The sequence below is a fragment of the Pelodiscus sinensis genome, chromosome 1 (assembly GCF_052426305.1).
Source record: "Pelodiscus sinensis isolate ZL-2025 chromosome 1, ASM5242630v1, whole genome shotgun sequence".
NCBI classification, from domain to species: Eukaryota; Metazoa; Chordata; order Testudines; family Trionychidae; genus Pelodiscus; species Pelodiscus sinensis.
The window spans coordinates 95841621-95862118 of NC_143052.1; the positions used below are offsets into that span (position 1 = coordinate 95841621).

Below are 20498 nucleotides of genomic sequence, written 5' to 3' on the forward strand. Positions count from 1 at the left end.
CACACAAACAAACAGATAAATAAAGCACACAAGTGAATGACTCAACATGTCCCACCGATGATTAACTCTCCTCCCCTCACTGCTCTTCCATCTATAGCCCCTTCCCCTTTTAGGAAGCAGCCTGGCCCCTCCTTCCTGCTGCTGGAATCTGTGGGTGCTCAGAGAAGAGATAGTAAACATAGTATTTCAGAGGAAGGGAAGAAGTAAGTGTAAGAGCACAGGAGATCTGCTTATGGTGAAATTCCTAACAGTCGGCTTTATGTTTCAATCATAAATAGTTTGCAGTATACAGAGAATTTCAAGTTTGCCTACAGGCCAGCAGGAAGCAAAACAATATTCTCTCCCTCGATATAAAGTCTGCAAGATCGAAAACCCTGAGAAAATGCTATGACACTTACCTCTCTGCCTGCCCCTCGCTAGTGTGCCTGAGAAATCATAGGGCGTTCTGAGTAGACGAAAGCACAGATTTCTGTATGGAAATAAAGAGGAGTTTCTCAGAAGTGTATTTAAAGCCATGTCATATAAAAGCTAAATATACTTGCAAAGGCCCTTAATGTGTGTTTACCAAGTGTGGTGTAACCCAGTGTAATCTGTTATGAAGGGACGTGGGAGGAGTGAAACAAAAAGTATGTTTTTTTCATTGAGTCAGCTCCTTTGCTGGCTACACCCTCCTGTTGTAGCGATAAGGAGGTAAAAGGTTGGACCAACTTGTTGGCGATAAGTGAGGTAAAAGGTTGGACCAACTTGTTGGCGATAGAGATGAATTTTGAGTTACACAGAAGTCTTCTCCAGCTCTGGGAAAGGTACTCAGACCATCACAGCTAAATACAAGGTAGAACAGATAGTTTAGTGGTCTAGCATCATGATCTTAATAAAGACACTGGAATGGATTTATGGCTTATTACAACAATCGGTAGCTCATTAACTTTGTTTTGTGTTATGACTGCAGAGGTATTAACAGGCCACTTCACCTAGAATAATCCCTTAGAATATATACTAACTATATATGGTAACCTATTAGTTTGATCTTGTGTTTAGCTGTGCCATTCTCAATCTACACTACAAAATTATGTTGACCTAATTTCAGAGGTGTAGCTGTGGTACTCTGTTTCAGCAAAAATAACAAGGAGTCTGGTGGCACCTTAAAAATTAACAATTTTATTAAAGCATAGGTTTTCATGAGTTGCAACTTCATCAGATGCATGAAGTAAAAGAAAAAGAACCTGATATTGATTTGGGAGTGTTATGTAAGAGCTAATTCACCTCTAAACTCTTTGGTGAGAGAGCTGTGTCTGTAGTAATTCACTCTGATTAAATTAGCTGTGATGTAACACTCCCATCTCTGTATCCCAACTATCTGTTTCTTTTTCTTTCACCTGGAAATATTTGTGCCTTTGAAGAAGAAAACCTCAAACAAAATTTTTCAGCCAGCTATGCTAACAACTCTGTCCTGAGCATGGCCTTTACTGTATGCATTCTGAAAAGACTCAAAAGGCTGAGCATTTTGTATTTAGGGTTTTAACTGAGAGACAAGAGTGAGCTGCCAGGAATTTTGGTGACCTCAGGAGAGTGAATTTTTGATGTCACCAGACCCAGTCTTTATTCCCATTCATTTTATGGACTACAGATGAGTCTCTCTCTCTCTCTCTTTCTTTCTCTCTCTTTCTTCACAGTGGTTGTATCATCACAAGAACAATTTGGATTAGGTTCGAACTGTTTGGAATTAGTTTCTAATACCCCCTTCATAAACATAATGGTATGACTCACAGGTCCATAATTCTTGGAGGATCTCATAGGTTCTTTTTTGTGGACAGGCCCCTTGTGAGTAACTAAGGAACAGCTGTCATTGAAAGAACTAAATCAGTGTCTTTGTCATATCTTAGAAGGATCTTGCAGAGGACTAAAAGAACGTGGTTTTCTTCCTGGCTCTCTTAATACCTTGTGCAGGGCCTTGAGGAAGTCACATAACCTCTGTGTGTTTGTCGGTTTCCAGCTATAAATTGGAGATGATAATAGATCTCTTGCTCTCATGAAGATCTTATAAACTGTCCTTCTCAGAACATGACAGCTAACATGTTTGCAACATACTGAACTGGAGAAGCAGTCTTCTATAATTACAGTCCTGCAAGCATGGGGCTAATTCTACAGATGTTGGTCATGTTTAGTTAGCAATGGACTGTAAAATCTATTCTTCTTTCCCTCTGCCACAGGGAGAAATAGAACTCTTTAAAATCTCTGGCTTCTGTCATGGGGATTATCCTACCATGGCATCACTATGAATGAAGAGTCTGGGCTTAATGCATTTCTCTCCTAGGGCCAGTAGGTGGCAGCAGGTCATGCCCAATAGGTTGAAGTTTGGGCTGAGCTGCAGGTACCTGAAGGAATGTAGGTATGAGCATGCAGAAAGCACTTGTCATATAGAAGATGGTATTATCTCTCTGTGTTGCTCTCTCATACCTCCCTCCTCTCCAGCTGGCTGACATACAGGACAGAACCTGAAGGAGAGTACCAGTCAGAATAGCACTCATGAGGAGTTGGAATTGCAAGAGTTGGGAAATAGGACTCTTTAGGACTTTAAAGTAAGGATGTTAGGTATCAGATAAACGACTAATTGAATAGTTGATGCATTTTGCATCAATGATTCGATTAGTTGATAGGGCGCCTCTTCCGTTGAAGTGTAGCAACAGCCTTAAGGCCGTTGCTACACTTCAAAGGTGAAAGCACTGCATGGAGCCCAGGGTCAGCAGGGGACTCCCCACAGATCCTGGGCTCCATGTGGTGCTGCTGCTTTGAAACGCTGCAGCAGTGTTTCAAAGTGGCAGCACCACATGGAGCCCAGGGTCAGCTAGGGTATCCCCAGCCGATCCCGGGCTCCATGCAGCGCTGCTGCTTTGAAACATTGCATGCTGCCTGGGGGCACCCCAGCCTGGCTGCACAAAGTGTTTCAAAGCAGCTGCGTTGGGTGGAGCCCGGGGTCTGGCCCCAGGCTTCAAGCAGTGATGCTGTTTTGAAGTACCTCTTCTTCTTCCCCCTCCTTGCTGCCTCTATCTGATAGAGGCAGCAAGGGGGGGAAGCGACTTGCTGACTATCCTGTTGACTATCCAATAAGCATTTGCTTATCGGATAGTCGACTAGTCCTTAACATCCTTATTTTAAAGGGGAGGAGGGACGGGACATAGGACTACTTGTTAGGTTGTTAGTATTCTGCTTTGAACCTCAGAGCATATCTTTGGTTCCAGCTAGCTAATGGCCCACTGAGCCGTGTATCCTTTCTCAGAGCTTGTCTACACTTAAAACACTACCACTGCAGCGCTTCAGTGTAGACACTACCTACACTGATGGGAGGGGTTTTTTTTATTGGTGCAGGTAATCTACCTCCCAGAGAGGCAGTAGCTAAGTCAATGGGAGAATTCTTATCTTGACCTAGTGCTCTCTACACTCAAGGCCGGATTTCTAATTAGGCACAGTAGGTACATGCCTGAGGGACTGGCGTTCTAGGAGCAACTAAAAGTTAAAGGTGGGTTGAAAGTTTCATTTTTTTTTAAGGAAAACATGAAGGTCAGCAGAAGGCAGGGATGGGGGAAGGGCATTGAAGATGCTGTGCCGTGGAGTGTGAATAAGGTTAGAGCCATCCCTATGGAGGTACAGGGCCTGGGACCCACCCCAGACCCTGTCCCTGCCCCACCTTGTCCCAGTCCTGCTCCACCCTGGTACGTCCCCACTCCACCTCTTCCCCAAAGCCCTGCTCTTGCCCCACCTCTTCCTACCTCTGCTCTACTCCCGCCTGTGCCCATTGCATCTCTTCCCCAAAGCGATGCAACCTGGGGGATTACCGGGTGGGCCTTTGGCCAGCAGCTAGGATCAGATCCCCCTACACTCACCACTGTGGCAGGAAGCGGAGTGACCTGGCCCCAGCCGGCTGCACTCCCCTGATCTTGGCTCACAGATGTGTTGCTTGGGGCAGCAGAGTGAACCGCGGGTAGAGTGCTCTGCTTCCTGCCACCATGGTGGAGTGACCTAGCCTGGAGATAGCGGAGCAGAGCTGGCTGCTGGGTTGCTCTGCTTCCTGTGGCTCCTGCTGCTGCTGGTGAGTGCGGGGTTGGCCCTGTCCCCTGTTGCTGGCACCAGGCCCCCCAGTGTTCCCTCAGGTTGTCCTGGGTTCCATGGGATCCCTCAAAGTATGAGGTCCAGAGTGGCCATCCCGAACTGTCTTATGGATGAGATAGCTCTGAGTAAGCTATAAATTTGGCCCTCTCTATGGGCAAGGGGGGTTAGGTTGGTAAAACTATGTCTCTCAGGGACGTAGAATTTTTATTAGCCCCTAGTGTTATATACTGTTAGAATTATTAGCAAGTTTACACTGTGTTTCTATGTGATTTACAAAGATGATCTAATCAGGCAGAATGTTTTTTTCCCTCTGGTGGCTGGAAGCTATTTGGAATGATATATGTCATTTCTCTTTAATTAGCATAATTGATTTATCTAGATGCTTATGGACCTCACAAACATTAATGAATTTTAGCCGGTAAGATGGTCAAGTTTATCTCCATTTCATAGATGGTGACCAGAGGCACAGAGAGATTGATGTTATATGGAGGTTTTATTGGTGTTTGTTTTTAGGGTTTTACTTAGATTGTGAGCTCATTGGCTCAGAAAATATCTTTTTGTTCTGTGTTCATACAGTGCCTAGCAATGGGGTTCTGGTCTCTGACCACAATATTAATAATAATAGGCTGAGTTCAGGATGAATTCCTTGCTTAGAAGAAAATAAAGTCTTTTTACCCATGAGTTATGTGATTAGCTCATATATGTGCTAATAAGACCATATTATTATGATTGCATATGTGTAATTACACCATATTTTTCAAGAAAACTTTGTTTTAAACAAGTTTAAAGTGATATAAAATGTTAATAGTTCTATATTCCTTTGCTTGTCAAGCCAGACTCCCTTACATACGATGAGACCAGCTATATGGGCTTCAGAAGAAGAGGAAAATTAGAACAAATCAATTTTGACAACGTATTTATATAGATAATATATCTATGTAACAGTGTCTCTAATTTAAAATCTGATATCTTGTGATTTACCATGGTTGTATAAAGCGTTTTATGTTCTTGAAAAGACAGCTTTCCTGGCGTGTTTGCACTATAACTCTTATTTCTATCCCTAGTGGGTCCTGAGTTATCAGAGCTTTAAATCTCTCACCGCTGTAAGACCGACCACCACTTCCCACAGCTCCCATTGGCTAGAAATGGTAATCCAACCAGGAGCTTCAAGCGGTTCTTCCTGCGGATGTTCAGATTTAAAAAGTGTCTGGCAGCCTGCTAGGGCCTAACTCTGGCGAACCAAGTCCAGCCCATGGGTCACTTATTGTTCACCCCTGCTCTAAGCGTATGTGTCATTGAGAGATGCCATGCACACCTCTTGAAGGTACTTATCTGGCCCTCCTCGCCATAGTGTCTGTAACTTTCTCTGGAACTGGTTGTTCATAACATATTACACTAAGCTTCTAGTGGGGCTAACCCTGGACTACAGAGGCTCATTACCAAAGGAAGACTTTTGCTAGTCTATTTAGAGGACGAAATCATTTTTTGGGATGCTCCTAAAGGACCATGACACACATGTGCTACAGGTCTTGTATTGTTTGCAGGAATATGGCCTAAAACTATCACAGTACAAGTGTGTTTTCTTCCAGACTTCTATCAAATACATGGGATACATCATGTCTGAACTGGAGAGATCTCCCAAGCCCAACAAAATAAGTTCTTTGACTATGTGGTCTCGGCCATGAAATTTAGGAAGTCTACTATTCTTTTTAGAATTAAGTGGATTCTGCCACAGGTTTGTCAAGAATTATTTATTAATTATGAGATCCCTGCATGAACTAACACAGGGATAGATCTGTGCCCATACCAGATCTGAGGGGACAGGCAAGAAAACATTTAAAGAAAAAACTAATTTTAAGGAGTCTCAACCTTTCAGAGTCTGATGAGACCCCAAATATGAGTAGACATTCCAACAGCTCATACAGAGCCTGACATGGGCCCTGGGATGAGTCTATACTCAGTGTAAAAAACTCTACACCTTGCACACAGACACTAGCCTTAATGGTTTGGAAGCATTCTTTTTAAATCAAGGAAATGATAAAAAGTTAAAGCCCATTGCCTTGCCTTTGTAGAAGTTTGAAAGAAGAGGAGAAAAAAATTTATCCTGCTCGTTAAGTTGAAATTTCTGGCACTGAAATGGATAGCAGTGAGCAAGTGTCATGACTATCTTTACACAGCCAAGTCTCTGGAGCTTACAAACAACAATCTGTTATCCTATGTGCTAACATCAGCTAAGCTTAATACACCAGGGCACCAGTGGCTTTCAGTATTCTCCATTTATGACTTTAATACCAGTTCAGTGTGAGTGATACTAATGATGATGCTCTGTCTTGATACCTTTACTTAGGACAGAACACTGCAGAGTTCTGGAGGACAATTCCTGATACTGATGTAATGGCTATACACCATATGCTAAAATCTATAGACAAAATGATCACCAACCTGAAGAGAGCTGTCAACTAGCTGGGATCCCCTCCAGAAGCTATCTCTATAGTTTATGCCCAGTTCCCCCATCTGGACATGACTTCTTTACTGTGAAGAGTAAAGTCTCCACAGAGAAAAGCTCAGAAAGCTGACTTCAGTTTAAGAGATTGAATTCATTCTCTACAGAAAGGTCATCAGTCAAGTCTTCTCACCAAGATGGCGTAAGCTTACCCAAATAAATGGACTATTTTTTCACATAAACCAAGGTTCAATGACCCTGAAGAAACATTCTCCTTTTCAGTTTAGGAGAATTGCCCTATACTTTCTCCATGAAGAAAATGAACATAAGAATGGCCAGACTGGGCAGGACCAAAGGTCCATCTAGCCCAGTAGCCTGTCTGCCGACAGTGGCCAGCGCCAGGTGCCCCAGAGGGGGTGGACCGAAGACAATGATCAAGTGATTTGTCTCCTGCCATCCATCTCCAGCCTCTGATAAACAGAGGCGAAGGGATACCATTCCTACCCCTAAATGATCACTTGTGTGCACACAAAACTCTTAATGTAGTAAAGTCCAGGTTCTGTTGGCCATGTATGGTTCATGAGGTGGAAAAGCATTGTAAGGTTTGCTTTAGATGTATATAAAGAGAAACACTGACAAAGAAATCTGCCTCTTTAGTTAATATCACCAGCTGTGGACCCCCTTGATCTTGTATGGAAGTGACTTTTTAAGTTTGGAAAGTAATACTGAGAACACTGAAAAAAAAATACTTGTTCTTAAAGGACCCAAAGGACTAGAAACCTGCCATCATTGCAAAGATGCTGTGGGAAAAGTTCTTTGTGCACTATGGTTTGGGTTCCAAAGAAGATGGAGACAGGCTGCTCTGAGTGGTGACAGTTGACAGAACGTGGAACAATGGCCTCAAGTTACAGTGGAGGAGGTCTAGGTTGGATATTAGGAAAAACTATTTCACTAGGAGAGTGATGAAGCACTGGAATGGGTTACCTAGGGAGGTGGTGGAATCTCCATCCCTACAGATTTTTAAGTTCCAGCTTGACAAAGCTCTGGCTGGGATGATTTAGTTGGGATTGGCCCTGCTTTTAGCAGGGGATTGGACTCAGTGACCTCATGAGGACTCTTCCAGCCCTAGGATTCTATGATTGCCCCGTAGAATCCATTCAGATTCAGGAAAAGCTTTCAAAAGTCAGCTTAAAACTATTGCAAATCAGAGGCATGAGGAAATCCAAAATGAGCCCCTACCATCCCGAAGAAGGCGCTTAGCCAGAGAGATTTAATAGGACCTTGTTAAACATGCCAGGCACTCTGAACCCTAACCAAAAGTTCAAATAGAGTCAGTGTTGTGGCTTCTTAGTACATGCTTACAATTACACAAGAAATAAGTCCATTGGGTTTTCCCCATGTTTGGGAGAGAGGCAGACTGAAAGTGAACTTAGTCTTTGGAGTATCTGCTGGTGGCTCTTACCCTGAAATCAACTTCCAGTGTGACATCCAGCTAAGATAGCATTTAAGGCATATAAAATAGCCCCGGAATCAGAAAAAAAAAAAAAAGGCAGAGATTCCAACAAAGCCAAATACCTGTCTAAGGCTATGTCTACACTACAAAGTTAGTTCGATCTAACGGACGTTAGTTCGAACTAACTTTGATAGGCGCTACGCTAGCGCTCCGTTAGTTCGAATTTAATTCGAACTAACGGAGCGCTTAGTTCGAAGTAGGTAATCCTCATTCCACGAGGATTAAGCCTAGTTCGAATTTACTAGTTCGAATTAAGGGCTGTGTAGCCCCTTAATTCGAACTAGTGGGAGGTTAGCCCTCCCCAGGTTTCCCTAGTGGCCACTCTGGCCAACACCAGGGAAACTCGTCTGCCCCCCTCCCGGCCCTGGACCCCTTAAAGGGGCACAGGCTGGCTACGGTGCCCGTGCCAGGTGCAAGCCTGCCAGCACCCAGCCAGCAGACCCTGCACCTGGCACGGCTCGAGCCACCCACCCGATGCCCCCCAGCCCTCCCCCTCTTCCCGGAACCAGGCTGGCGGCTCCCGGGAGCTTGCCCGGGACCGCAAGAGGCAGGCACCCGCCTGGGCTAGTGCGGACATCGTGGACCTCGTCCATGACCTCCGCACTAGGCACAGGAAGGTGGCCGACTAGGGCAGGAGAGCTGCCAGCCTGGCCACCCAGGAGCAGGTGTGCATGAAAATCAAGGGGGTCCAGGGAGACCCCCGACCCTGAGCTCTGAGCTTACAATGGCCGTCCTGGGTCAGACCAAAGGTCCATCTAGCCCAGTAGCCTGTCTGCCGACAGCAGCCAACCCTAGGGACCCTGGAGGGGATGGACCGAAGACAGTGACCAAGCCATTTGTCTCGTGCCATCCCTCTCCAGCCTTCCACAAACCTTGGGCAGGGACACCACTCCTACCCCCTGTCTAATACCACTCCATGGACCCAACTTCCATGACTTGATCTCACTTCTGTTCTAGTTGTAGCCTTCACAGCCTCCTGCAGCAAGGAGTTCCACAGGTTGACTCTTTGCTTTGTGAAAAACAACTTTCTGTTATTAGTTTGAAGCCTGCTACCCATTCCTTTCCTTTGGTATCCTCTAGTCCTTCTTTATGGGAACTAATGAAGAACTTTTCTGTATGCACCCTCTCCACCCAACCCCTGCTTTTAGAGACCTCTATCCTGTCCCCCCTCCGTCTCCTCTTTTCTAAGCTGAGAAGTCCCAGTCTCTTTAGCCTCTCTTCATATGGGACCTGTTCCCAACCCCTGATCATTGTAGTTGCCCTCCCCTCTCCCAGCCTCTCTCTTCCCCTCTCCCACCTCCTTTTCCCAGTCTCCCCCAGTTTTGTTCAATAAAGACAGATTCTATTTTTGAACACAATTGTCCTTTATTTTGTACATCAAGAAAAGGGGCTAGGGAAGGGTAAGTGGAAGGAGGTGAGGGAGGAATGGGGTACGCGCCCCCGATGGGGAGGACTGGGCTGGCTCTGCGGGCTTTTGGGGTGGAACCTCTCCTGCAGCCCTCCAATTGCCCCCTCTCCTCAGATGGCAGCCTGTGGCAAGTGCAGCTGGTCTGATGGCCGAGTGCTGTGATGTGCCCAGTGTGGGTACTCCGGGCACTCCAAGCCAGGACTGCTTTGCAAGTGGGGCACCCCTGAGAACTGTCTGTCCGGGGTGGGGGTCGGGACCCTTTAAGCGCAGCCCTCGGCTAGCCTGAGACAGCATCTCCACACTCTAAGTCCTCATCTGATGCCCTGCCGGCACTGTTTCCGGCCATCCTTAAGCCTGGTTCAGGGTCCACTCTATGTGGACATGCTAGTTCGAATTAGCAAAACGCTAATTCGAACTAGTTTTTTAGTCTAGATCCGTTAGTTCGAATTACCTTAGTAATAGTGTAGACGTACCCTAAGAGATCAAGCCCTCAAACCTGGGATGAGATCTTAATGCAAAAACTTGGGCTCCAGGAAAAACATTCGATTGCTGATTGTTGCAAGACCAAATCTACATCATAGAAGGTGCCAGGTCTTTTGGTCTACAAAGTTTGGCTGAGGAAGGAAGAGAACCTAGCAAAACTCTCCAAAGAAATCATCTGTTGATCCTTGCACAGTAAGACTCCAGTACTAATGCTACAGTACCAGCACCCCGTGCGGGGAAATGCTTTATGAGCACATTGATCTGATAACGTTTGGAAGGGACAAGACTCATAATGAAACGAACCCCCCCCCTAGTTTCAACAAAACTTTACTGCTCTAGGTAAATTAAGCCCTATGGCTGAGCCTTTCATTCCACCAGATAATCAAGATGGCATGGCCATGGTTGTAGAGAAGAATCCTATCCAGAGAGAAGTTGCAGACCCAGGTGTGGAGGCTGAGGTGGGAAGTACATGTCCTCCTGCTGCCAAGACTGCAGCTAAATCCAAACAGTCTGGTCAAGAGGTGAGACCTATGACACCCCTACTGTCTCCTGCAGTGCCCCTCTCCTGGAGCAGTGTAAGTAGGTGTCATGAGCACGCTGTCCAACATTAATACTACCTGCATGTTGTCCTCAGGTTTCAGTAGAACAGCGTGTTTCAGTAGGACCAATAAATGAAATATAATGTATGTATCGTTTTAAATGTCTCTTGAAGTGCTTGATGGGAACATCAAGTTTCTCCAGAAGTGGGAGTGTGTAGCCCTCTCTGGAACTGATTGTTCCTGACATATTATACTGTACACCTCGGGGGCTTGCCTTTACACTTACCCCAGCAATAGCAACACAGGCTCAGTACCGCATTTCCCAGACTGCCCAGAATCTCAGGCAAGGAGAAAAGAAACCAGAGGATGCTACCAGAGCCAATCAAAAGCCAAACCTCAGAAACAAAGGATTTGGTTTACTTCTGGCTTTTTGGTTGTGTTGGGAGTATAGCAGGGACAGTAGCCTCACAGCCAGGGAAAACCATTCTACCCTCCACGTTCTTACCCAAGGGAAGATTTGAAGACCTTTTGAAATTTCTGGAAAAATGGACGATGTCATCTCAGTTTAAATCAAACACCAGGACGGCTGCAAATCGAAAGCCAGCCTAACTGTACACTTAAGTCCAGACTACAGAATGGTGGGATTACAGTACTGCATAAAAAAACACCCTTATTTTGATGTTTATTTTGATGATGTGTGTTAAGCCAGCCACACACTGACTGCAGTACTGCAGCCTGCATCAAAGACAGAGCCTGACCTCACTATTTGCCTAGGCAGAGGCTGGCTGCTGGGAGAGGGAGCAGGGGGGTTGCACTGGCTGTAAATATTAAGTGGGTGTAGTTTATAGGTGACTAATTTAGTCTTTTGTTGGTGTATTGGTTGTTGTTTTATTACTATGGGAACTGATATAACTGTTTTATTGTTGTGTATTCTGACTAACACTCCTCTATATGAATATGGGTGTTAAATATTTTGCCAAGGAACAGGCCCTCTACATTTCCTTGGGTGGAGGAACCAGGTGCCTCAGGAGCCATATCCCTGAAGAGAAAAGGGAGAAGGCTGCACCCATGCCTCAGGGCTAGGTTATACTCACAGCACTGCTATTATTCCCATTTACTGTTGGGAAACTGAGGTACAGAGTGACTGAGGCTATGTCTACACTACAGAGGTGTTTTTTTTCCTCTGAAAAAATGGTCATTTTTCTGAAAAAAACTTCACTTACGTCCACAGTGCAATCGTGTTCTTTTGAAAAAAAAATCGAAAGAACAGAGGGGTTTTTCTGACATTGGTAAACCTCTTCCTGCGAGGAAGAAGCCTTTTTCCGAAAGCTCTTTCGGAAAAAGGTGTGTGTAGACGGGGTATAGGGAGTTCTTTCCAAAGAAGAGGAAAGAGGAAAATGCACAGATGCCCTGGTGGCCACTCGATTCATAGTAATCACAGCTTAAATGCGAGATAGCATCCATTCAGTGTGCTATCTGTGGAAAAAGCAGATCGCTTTTTCGATGTGCATTGGCAGTGTGGACACTCTCTTTTGGAAGTTTTTTTAGAGCTCTTCCAGAAAAATTTCTTCCGAAGGAAGCCTGCAGTCTAGCTGTAGCCTGAGTGACATGCCTAAGGTCACATAGGAAGTCTGTGGCAGAGCAGGGAACTGAACACAGAGCTCTCAAGTTCTAAGCCAGTATTAATGTTCAGCTCTTAACAAAAGCTCCCTTTGTGCATATATACTTCTGCTTAGCCTCAGCTATAGGTGCATATTAATTTTATCATCAGGCCATGTTCTGACCATGCCAATAAGGATTTCTTGAACCTGGGAGGGATTAAATTACCACTTGAATATGCCTGCCTGTTGTCTTTCCTTCCCCTGTGGCTAGCTCCCTCTATGGAGCTATAAAAAAGGTTGGTAAGTCTTCCAAACTGTGAACACAGCGCTGTCCCTCCCTCCCTTTCCCCCACTGTCTCCAAACAGATGCAGGTATTTGAATGTAGGGATATAGACATACAGTTAACAATGAGGAAGCTAAACATTGTCAGATGAGATCAGACCCTGGATCCATCTAACCCAGAGTCCTGTCTCTGACAGGTATCAGTGCCAGACACTTCAGAGCCCTGCAATATGCAGATATGGGATAATCTGCCCCTAGCGTTAGGTCTCTGATAGTTAGAGATGGTTTTAAGCCCCAAAGTGTCAGGTTTTTGTATCGTTTGATAAATCCTCCGTGACACGCTCTGGGTGCCCCATTGCAACATTCAGGCCTTTCAGTGCTATAATGTAATTTCCCCTTTGGTTTTTTTCTGGCTCTGGGGAGTGAGGAAGGGAACACATGGTACTTGGACCCAGAGCAACTAAAGCTTCTTGAGGAGACTTCTTCATGAGACTGTGTGATTTTCCAAAATAGAATCACTTGCTTTATCGGAGGAAACGAAAATAAGACTATTACAACGGAAATTTAAAATCTCATCCCAGATCAGCAGTGGAAAGGAAATGCTCTTTGTAATCAGTAAAGTTGAGCCCCCACCTGCTGCCCATTCTGTGGGGATGAATGGGGTGGAGAGAATGGGTCATGGCAGACAGACATGGTCCATCTCGGTGCTGTTAAGTCTGTGGTTCTGAGACGTACAGCTTAAAAGTTTGACTCTGCCTCCTGGGTCCTTGGGACTGGAACTCTGTGACAGGATCCTGGCACTGCGTTTCAATAGTGCCCTTTCTGCCTACAACAACGGGACATGTGCCAACCCAATAGGAAAAGGAGAAATTATTCCACCAGTGGCAGCCACAAGAGCATCTGACCCAAAATAGCTTCCCAGAGAGAGAGACAGGAGCAGATTAGGGTAGACCAGCCTGAAAGAGAGCGACACTCCATCTGACAATTGACAGGTGTCTGTCTGTGCGGAGGGATTATAAACCCCAGGAGCGAGCTGTCTAGGAGCACTCGGAGGCAAGGCACACAGCTGCATCAATTGGGAGACAACCTGAACCCCTCTCTGCCTTTTTTTTCAAGCACCAACAAATTATGGGGCTCAGTGATAATGAATGGCAGCATGTCCTGGGCATCTGGGCGAAGGTGGAATCAGACATCCCTGCCCACGGGCAGGAAGTTATGATCAGGTAGGCAGGAAACTGGTGATGGAAGCCTGAGTGAGAGCATGGTTCAAGTGATTGGTGCACTGGATTTTAGGAACAATCTGCTTTTGAGTATCCCTTAAAGGTTTACAGGTGAGAACACAAGGAGAGTGAATGTGCCTCATTAGCCCTGGAGCTTTAGTTTTCTCTAACATTGTTTGAACTGACTTGTTTTTAAATTGATCTTTCTTAGGGCAGTGGTTTCCTTGTCCCTGTGGTTTCTGGGTCGAAAGCTTATAACTTTTTAACGTTTCCCCCCCTTTCACCTACACAAAAGGTTTTGTCACTCATTCCCTTTGCCCCCTTCAGCCAGCAGCTACCCTCCAGGTCCCCACTGACAGAACACAGTGAAACAAAATGCCTGAGTGAGGTGAGTGCCCGTCAATGTTCCCTCTAATCTTTTCCATCCATGTGTGGATTTTTTTCCATTCATGTGCAGCATAAATGTTTGTATGTGCACCAAGGCATGTGTGAGTGAGCATTCTGCTAAGGGACATATGCTATGTAAATTGAGATCTCCTTTATGTATCAGTTCTGCCTGCCCAATTTCAGTTGTCACAAATCCCCTGGGGTACATGTGACAAAAATGCTGCATGGAAACATGTTCTTGGTTAAGTTGTGTTGAGTGTTTTATTTGTAATACGGTAAGGCCGTTTCACCTATATGTGAGGCCAATGACATATTGTTGATATTTTCATTAGGGTCTACCACAAGAGTTCTCCTTTAGCTGGTACTAAAGCCTAGGTACCAGTGGTATGGTGTATGCTTGCAAAGAGAGGACAAGGTGCAGACGACTGGAGGATCTCTTCGTCTGCTTCCCTTCTTTGAATGAGAATGTTTTCTTTTCAGCATAGCTTAAGGGTGGAAGCAACATAGCTTGGCAAACCCATACACAGAGCCCTTCACTGGAAAGGTCTATACTTTGCTCTTGAAAAATATCCTGTGCGCAGTATTCTTGTATGACAATTTTTGGTTCTGGTAGTGGCTACCATATGTTAGACACTTTCCAAACAAAAAAGAAGGAATTGTCCTTGCTCCCGAGAGCTCACAACAGAAAAGAAAGACCGGCAGAGAGAGAGAGAGTAGGGGAAATGAGGACAGCATAAACAATAGGAAAAGCTGGACATGGTGGTGTATAGATACATCTTGACAGTGCAGTCTTTTAATAATATAACATACATAGCTTATCTCTCCCTACCTCAAGACTTAAATAGCCAGTTGGTTTCATGTAGAGCGATTTGAATACAGGGAGGCCTCATAGATTTCTTTTGCCATAGTGGTGTGTGTCCAGCTTGTGCTATGTGAAAGAGCTTGTAGGTTGATATCATATCCTGGGAATATTTTTGGAAAATAGTTGACACTTGATGCAACTGGACGCATTTCAAGCAAAACAAAAATTGCTCATCAGAGGTATTTTTAGGAGTCCCGAGGATGTCTCATCTTTAGCAGGCACAATTTAGCCCTTGCCAGGTAGTGGGTGAAGGGATATTGATCACAAGCATAGAAATTATCATAATTTTCTTCCAATTTAGTGGTGGAATTTTAACAAGGCTAGTTGGTCCCGACAGACTTCAAATGATACTAAGTGAAGGATTTTGTTGCATGTCCTCCCCTAAAAGATACCTCTGTGACAGCCATTTCTTTCTCAATCAGACTAGGTCGTGAAGAGGAAACAAGCAAGAAGGAAAAGACCCATCTTGGTGCATGTAGTACTTGATAAACTGACCCAGAAATTTAAGCATTTACAGTATTTAAGTACTGTACAAGGTTGCTCCGGGATGGGGGCACTGTCTAACATTGTTCCCAATTTAAGAGCAGTGCTGATGGGTTTGGATGGGAATGCAGAGTTTAATGGCTGCAATGCCTCTTGGAGGAGAGCCTGAAGAAGCAGGCAGCGCATTAAATTGTGTGAATCTGCAGAGCCCCATGACAAGCAGGGGAAGAAGGGTTCTCTCAGACAAATGTCAGTTACTTCTTTGTGTCATTGCTGGCCCTGTGCTCCTACCCTGATCCTAATACACTGGCACAATCCCAGGTGACTGGTGCCAAAGGGCAAAACATGTCAGCTGGGCACCTGCTGTGAGGCATCATTTGCAAAGGTCTCTCATGGAGAGAGATGGAAAAGCCTGCGATTGGTCATCTTAGAAAGGAGACAAATACAAGAGGCCAGGATTAAATGTTATAAAATTATGCTTGGTCCAGGAAAGAAGCTTCTGTACTCCCTGTCTTGTAACACAAGAACAATGGGATATGCAATGCAATGCAAAAGTAGCAAATTCAAAATGGGGAGAAGGAAACACTTTTCCACGCAATATGTAATTAGACTGTGGAACTCACAGGATGTTGAGGCTAGGAACACAGCAGGGTTCCAAAAGGGATTAGAAATGTATGTGGGTGACAGGAATAGCCTGAGTTGTCATAGCTATTGCTGAAAACTTGGAAAGGATCTAAAACTTCAGGCTTCAAGGCATAAATGCCAGAACTAGGAATGCTGGAGGTGCTGCTGCCACACTGTCTGGCTTGAACTGGTTTCCATCATATCCAGGGTTTACAGTTTGTTACAATGGTTCTCAACACCCACCTTATACAATTTGTTCCAACGCCCCTGTTTCAAGGCAGCGTAAAACTAATCTCAAACAATTGAGGACCAGAATGAGACTTTCATGGGAGACGGATGATCCTATATCTGCGGTTCTTACACTTTCCTGTGAAGCATCACTATCTAAGAGTATGTCTACACTCCGGTTGGCAGCGTGATAGCAATATGCATAGGGATACCCAAACTCTAGCTAGCTTGGATACCACAGCAGCAAAGCCAGTCACATGGACAGGACAAGCTTACCAAGAACCCTGGGTAATTATGTGGATGGTAGGCCACACCGATGTCCGTTCTGCTTCAGTTTCACTGCTCCGGTAGCCAATCTAGCTAAATTAAAGCTAGCTGGGGTGTGCTTGCTTAGAGTTGCGACCATACTGCAGTGTTGAGATGGGTACAATACAGGGTTTGATCCAGACTGGCATTTCTTGTGGGTGTATTTTTCTCATGGGTTCCCTGCCTCTGTTTGCAGGCTCTTTCAGGTTCACCCTGAGACCCAGAGCCTCTTTGCCAAGTTCAAAAACCTGAAGACGGCGGATGAGATGAAGAGCTCAGATGAACTGAAGAAGCACGGCATCACCGTCCTTACTGCCCTGGGCAGAATTCTGAAGCAGAAGAACAATCATGAGCAGGAGCTGAAGCCATTGGCAGAGAGCCATGCTACCAAGCATAAAATCCCTGTCAAGTACCTGGAGGTACGGGAATTGAAGAGGGTTTCTAGGGGCAGAGGGGGGTTCAGTGTGTGGAGGGAACGTGGGCTTCAGTGTGTGGAGGGGTTGTATCTAGGGGTGTAAAATTCTGTTTAATAATTGTGTTTAACCAGTTAACCGCTTAAATGGGGGGGGGAGGGAAGGGAAGGGGAGGGCGGCGGCCAGGAGATGCTTACTGGTTAACTGATTAACCGTTCACATCCCTTGTCGTATCGCTGGACACTGATGTCTAGTTGGACTTAGATGAGTAGGAGACCACTTCATTACTGGGAGGTCTATGTATAAGAGCTGGATTCCTGTGTGAGAGTCCCCAAGTTTACATTGCTCATACGCAACCCTTAGCAATAACTAACCAGTGTGTGCAGCGCCAGCACTTGTGGGGAACCAGATTGTATTAGACCAGTGAGTGATAGCACCCAAGGGTGCTTTGTATTACAGCAGCACCTAGACGCCCAGTGAAGATCAGGGACCTATTGTGCACTACACAAACTCAGTGTAAATGGACCAGGCAAACTAAGAATGAATGGGGAAGTGACTTTCCCAGGATCAAGAAGCAGGTCGGTGGCAGATCCAGGACTGGAATCCAGGTATCTCCCCATGTCCCAGCCTAGTGCTCCATAGGCCTTGGCGCTTCTCGAGTGTCTGAGGGAAGGACTCCTGAATTCAGCCCTAGGACCTGTCAATGCCAGCTCTTAATTTGTGGGAAGCTGGTGTGTGAATGTGCCCTGCAGGAGTGTGCCATGCTACAAGTGCCTGTAGACACCTTGCTGCCGTGCATCAAAAGTTTCACTTTCATCCACTCCCATTCTGGTAAATCAAAGTGCACTAAGAAATGTTTAGTGTGCAGCAGCAGGGTCTAAAAGCATTTTCGGAACAGAGCATCTAGATTGGCACGGACGCTTTTCCGCAAAAAAGCTCCGATCGCCATTTTTGCGATCGGGGCTTTTTTGTGGAAAACAAATCTGCGCTGTCTATGCTGGCTCTTTTGCACAAAAGTTTTGCGCAAAAGGGACTTTTGCCCGAACGGGAGCAGCATAGTATTTCCGCAAGAAGCACTGATTTCTTACAGTAGGAAGTCAGTGCTTTTGTGGAAATTCAAGCGGCCAGTGTAGACAGCTGGCAAGTTTTTCTGGAAAAGTGGCTGATTTTCTGGAAAAACTGGCCAGTCTAGACACAGCCACAGTGTACAGCCGGCTAGCCCAGGGTAGATTTATACCTCCTCTTGCCATGTTTGTGTAGACACCCCTAAAATGTCATGTCTATTACCTGCGACCAGTTTTTTACTCTGGATTGACTGAAATTGACTGGATTGACTCCCTACTGTGAGTGACACTAACTTGTCCATTTTTCTTTTCCCCCCTCTCCTCCTTCCTGACAGTTCATTTGTGAAATCATTGTCAAGGTCATTGCTGAAAAGCATCCCGCGGACTTTGGGGCCGATTCCCAGGCTGAGATGAGGAAGGCCCTGGAGCTGTTCCGAAATAGCATGGCCAGCAAGTACAAGGAGTTCGGGTTTCAGGGCTAGTGAGTGCACGAGGAGACACCTCCACGGAGGCCCAGCAATGCATCTTAGAATAGCTTCCTTGGCTCTGGCTTGGGTGCCTCTTAAATGATCATGCAAAAAGTGTGGGGGTGTTTTTTATTAGAGCAGTATTCAGTCTCTCACCAAAGAGAGGCACTCACGGTGATATGTACTATAAACCCTCGTCCTTCCCTGGCTTCACCTAGAGGAGGAATGATCTTTTTTCTTAGCAAAATAATGTGTTTGTTCATTAAAGGACGAGTTGAGACCTTATGCCCCCAGCTTCTTCTCAATGGCCCCATCTCATAGCAGAGCCAGAGATAGGAGAGTGAGTGAGTGTGTGTGTGTGTCAAAGGGAGAAACTGGGCTTGAAGTGAGACCTCTCCTGCCTGCTGCTAGAATTGCCACCCCAGCTGGCACTAATGGACAGCTTTGGCCAAAATCTTCAAAAGGAGCTAGGAGGTTTGGGTGCCCTGCCAGAGATGCCACAAAGGGGCCTGATGGTCAGGAAGTGCTGTGCTCCTGCCTTCTGGAAAATCAGGTCTCCGTGAGATGTCAGAATAACGAGTTTGGAAGATCTTAGCAGCCTCAGCTGAGTGAATGGGCTGTGGGGAGCTTCCCACTTCTCCCTAAGCAGGGAGGGCAGCCTCTCAAGAGCATGGAGGAGACAAGCTAGCAGGATACAGTGGGGTGCTTGCATTGCTGCCCCAGTGCCAATGCTAGTAGTAAGAACAGCCCGTCAGCCTCTGGGGGCTGCCAAGTGTCACTAGTCACTACACTAACGGTGGCAAAACCCTCATGAGACAGTGTAGGACTCTGTGATCCCCAGCAGCTGTGGTTTTGCCTTTGTGTTGCACAGTAAATAAATACGCTTATTGTACCAGAGTCTGTGTCTGCTTCTTACTCTTGGGATGCGTGTAGGTGAGACGCAGGGGAAGTGAAAAAAGCAAACACCCAGCATTCCCTCTCTGTGGCCATGACAGGGAGCTGCTTCTGGGGAACCAGTCAAGATTTTGAGCTGCACTTGGAATCTGTATGGTGCAGGGGAAATCAAGCTGCTCTAGGGTGGACTAAAAGGTCCTTATATTTGTGTATGGGGCAGACCTCCTCAGCTCTGTCATTGCTCAAATACCAGCATAGATTCATGACTTCAGTTTAATTCTGGGTCCATGCCATGTGGTTTCCTTGACCAAACTCTGTGGTCACTGCTGGGCTGGAGATCCTTCATGCCCCAGCATGCGTTCTTCCTTTCGCTGATGCTCAAATGGCACTGCTTCTGCAGAGAACTAAAGGTGACGCGGTACTCTTCTTTCTACAGGCAGTACATTCCTTATGTCCTTTAAAACATGGTAATAAAAGAAATGCAACTCCTCGTTCAAGAGGGTACTAGGGGGGTGCATGTGGTGGGTAAATGTTAAAACCTACAATGGAGGAAGATAGACCAGTGGTTAGCCTAAGATTTGGAAGACCCAAGTGCAATTCCCTGCTCTGCCACAGACTTCCTGTTGACCTTGGGCATGTCGCTTCCATAAGCCTGTATGACTCATCACAGTGGTTCAGACCAAAAACCCATCTAGCCCAGTATCCTGACTTTCAACAGTGGCCAGTGCCAGAGGGAATGAGCAGGTAAGTGTCGCTCATTCCCAGCTTCTGGCAAACAGAGGTTAGGGACACCATCCCTGCCTATCCTGGCTAATAGCCATCAATGAACCTATTCTCCATGAATTTATCTAGTTATTTTTTAACTCTATTATAGTCTTGGCCTTCACAACATCCTCTGGCAAGGAGTTCCACAGGTTGACTCTGTATTGTATGAAGACGTGCATTAGTTGTGCGGTGTCCTGGGATCGCAGTATTCCCCTGCCACACAGAGAGGTTGTGAAGATAACTACATTGAGGATAGTGAGGGGCTCAGTATGTTTGTAATAGGGACTATAAATGCTTTACAGAGCATTCCTCATGCCCCTGTGAGTGAAATCAGCAGTGGATAAGCCCCCTATTTCCTTCAAATAGAGAATCCTTGCTAGGATGGTCCTGTTGCTTCTCCATTCAAAT

General features: G+C 45.7%; 1 protein-coding gene across 1 annotated transcript; it reads left to right on the forward strand.

The window, feature by feature from the left end:
• The first annotated feature begins 13326 nt into the window (after positions 1 to 13326).
• Positions 13327 to 19323, forward strand: MB (myoglobin). The gene is made up of 3 exons (XM_006137956.4): positions 13327 to 13600; positions 16684 to 16906; positions 18300 to 19323. Exons 1-3 carry the CDS (start codon positions 13506 to 13508, stop codon positions 18444 to 18446), a joined length of 465 nt encoding a protein of 154 aa, XP_006138018.1. The 5' UTR covers positions 13327 to 13505; the 3' UTR covers positions 18447 to 19323.
• The last annotated feature ends 1175 nt before the right edge of the window (positions 19324 to 20498 follow it).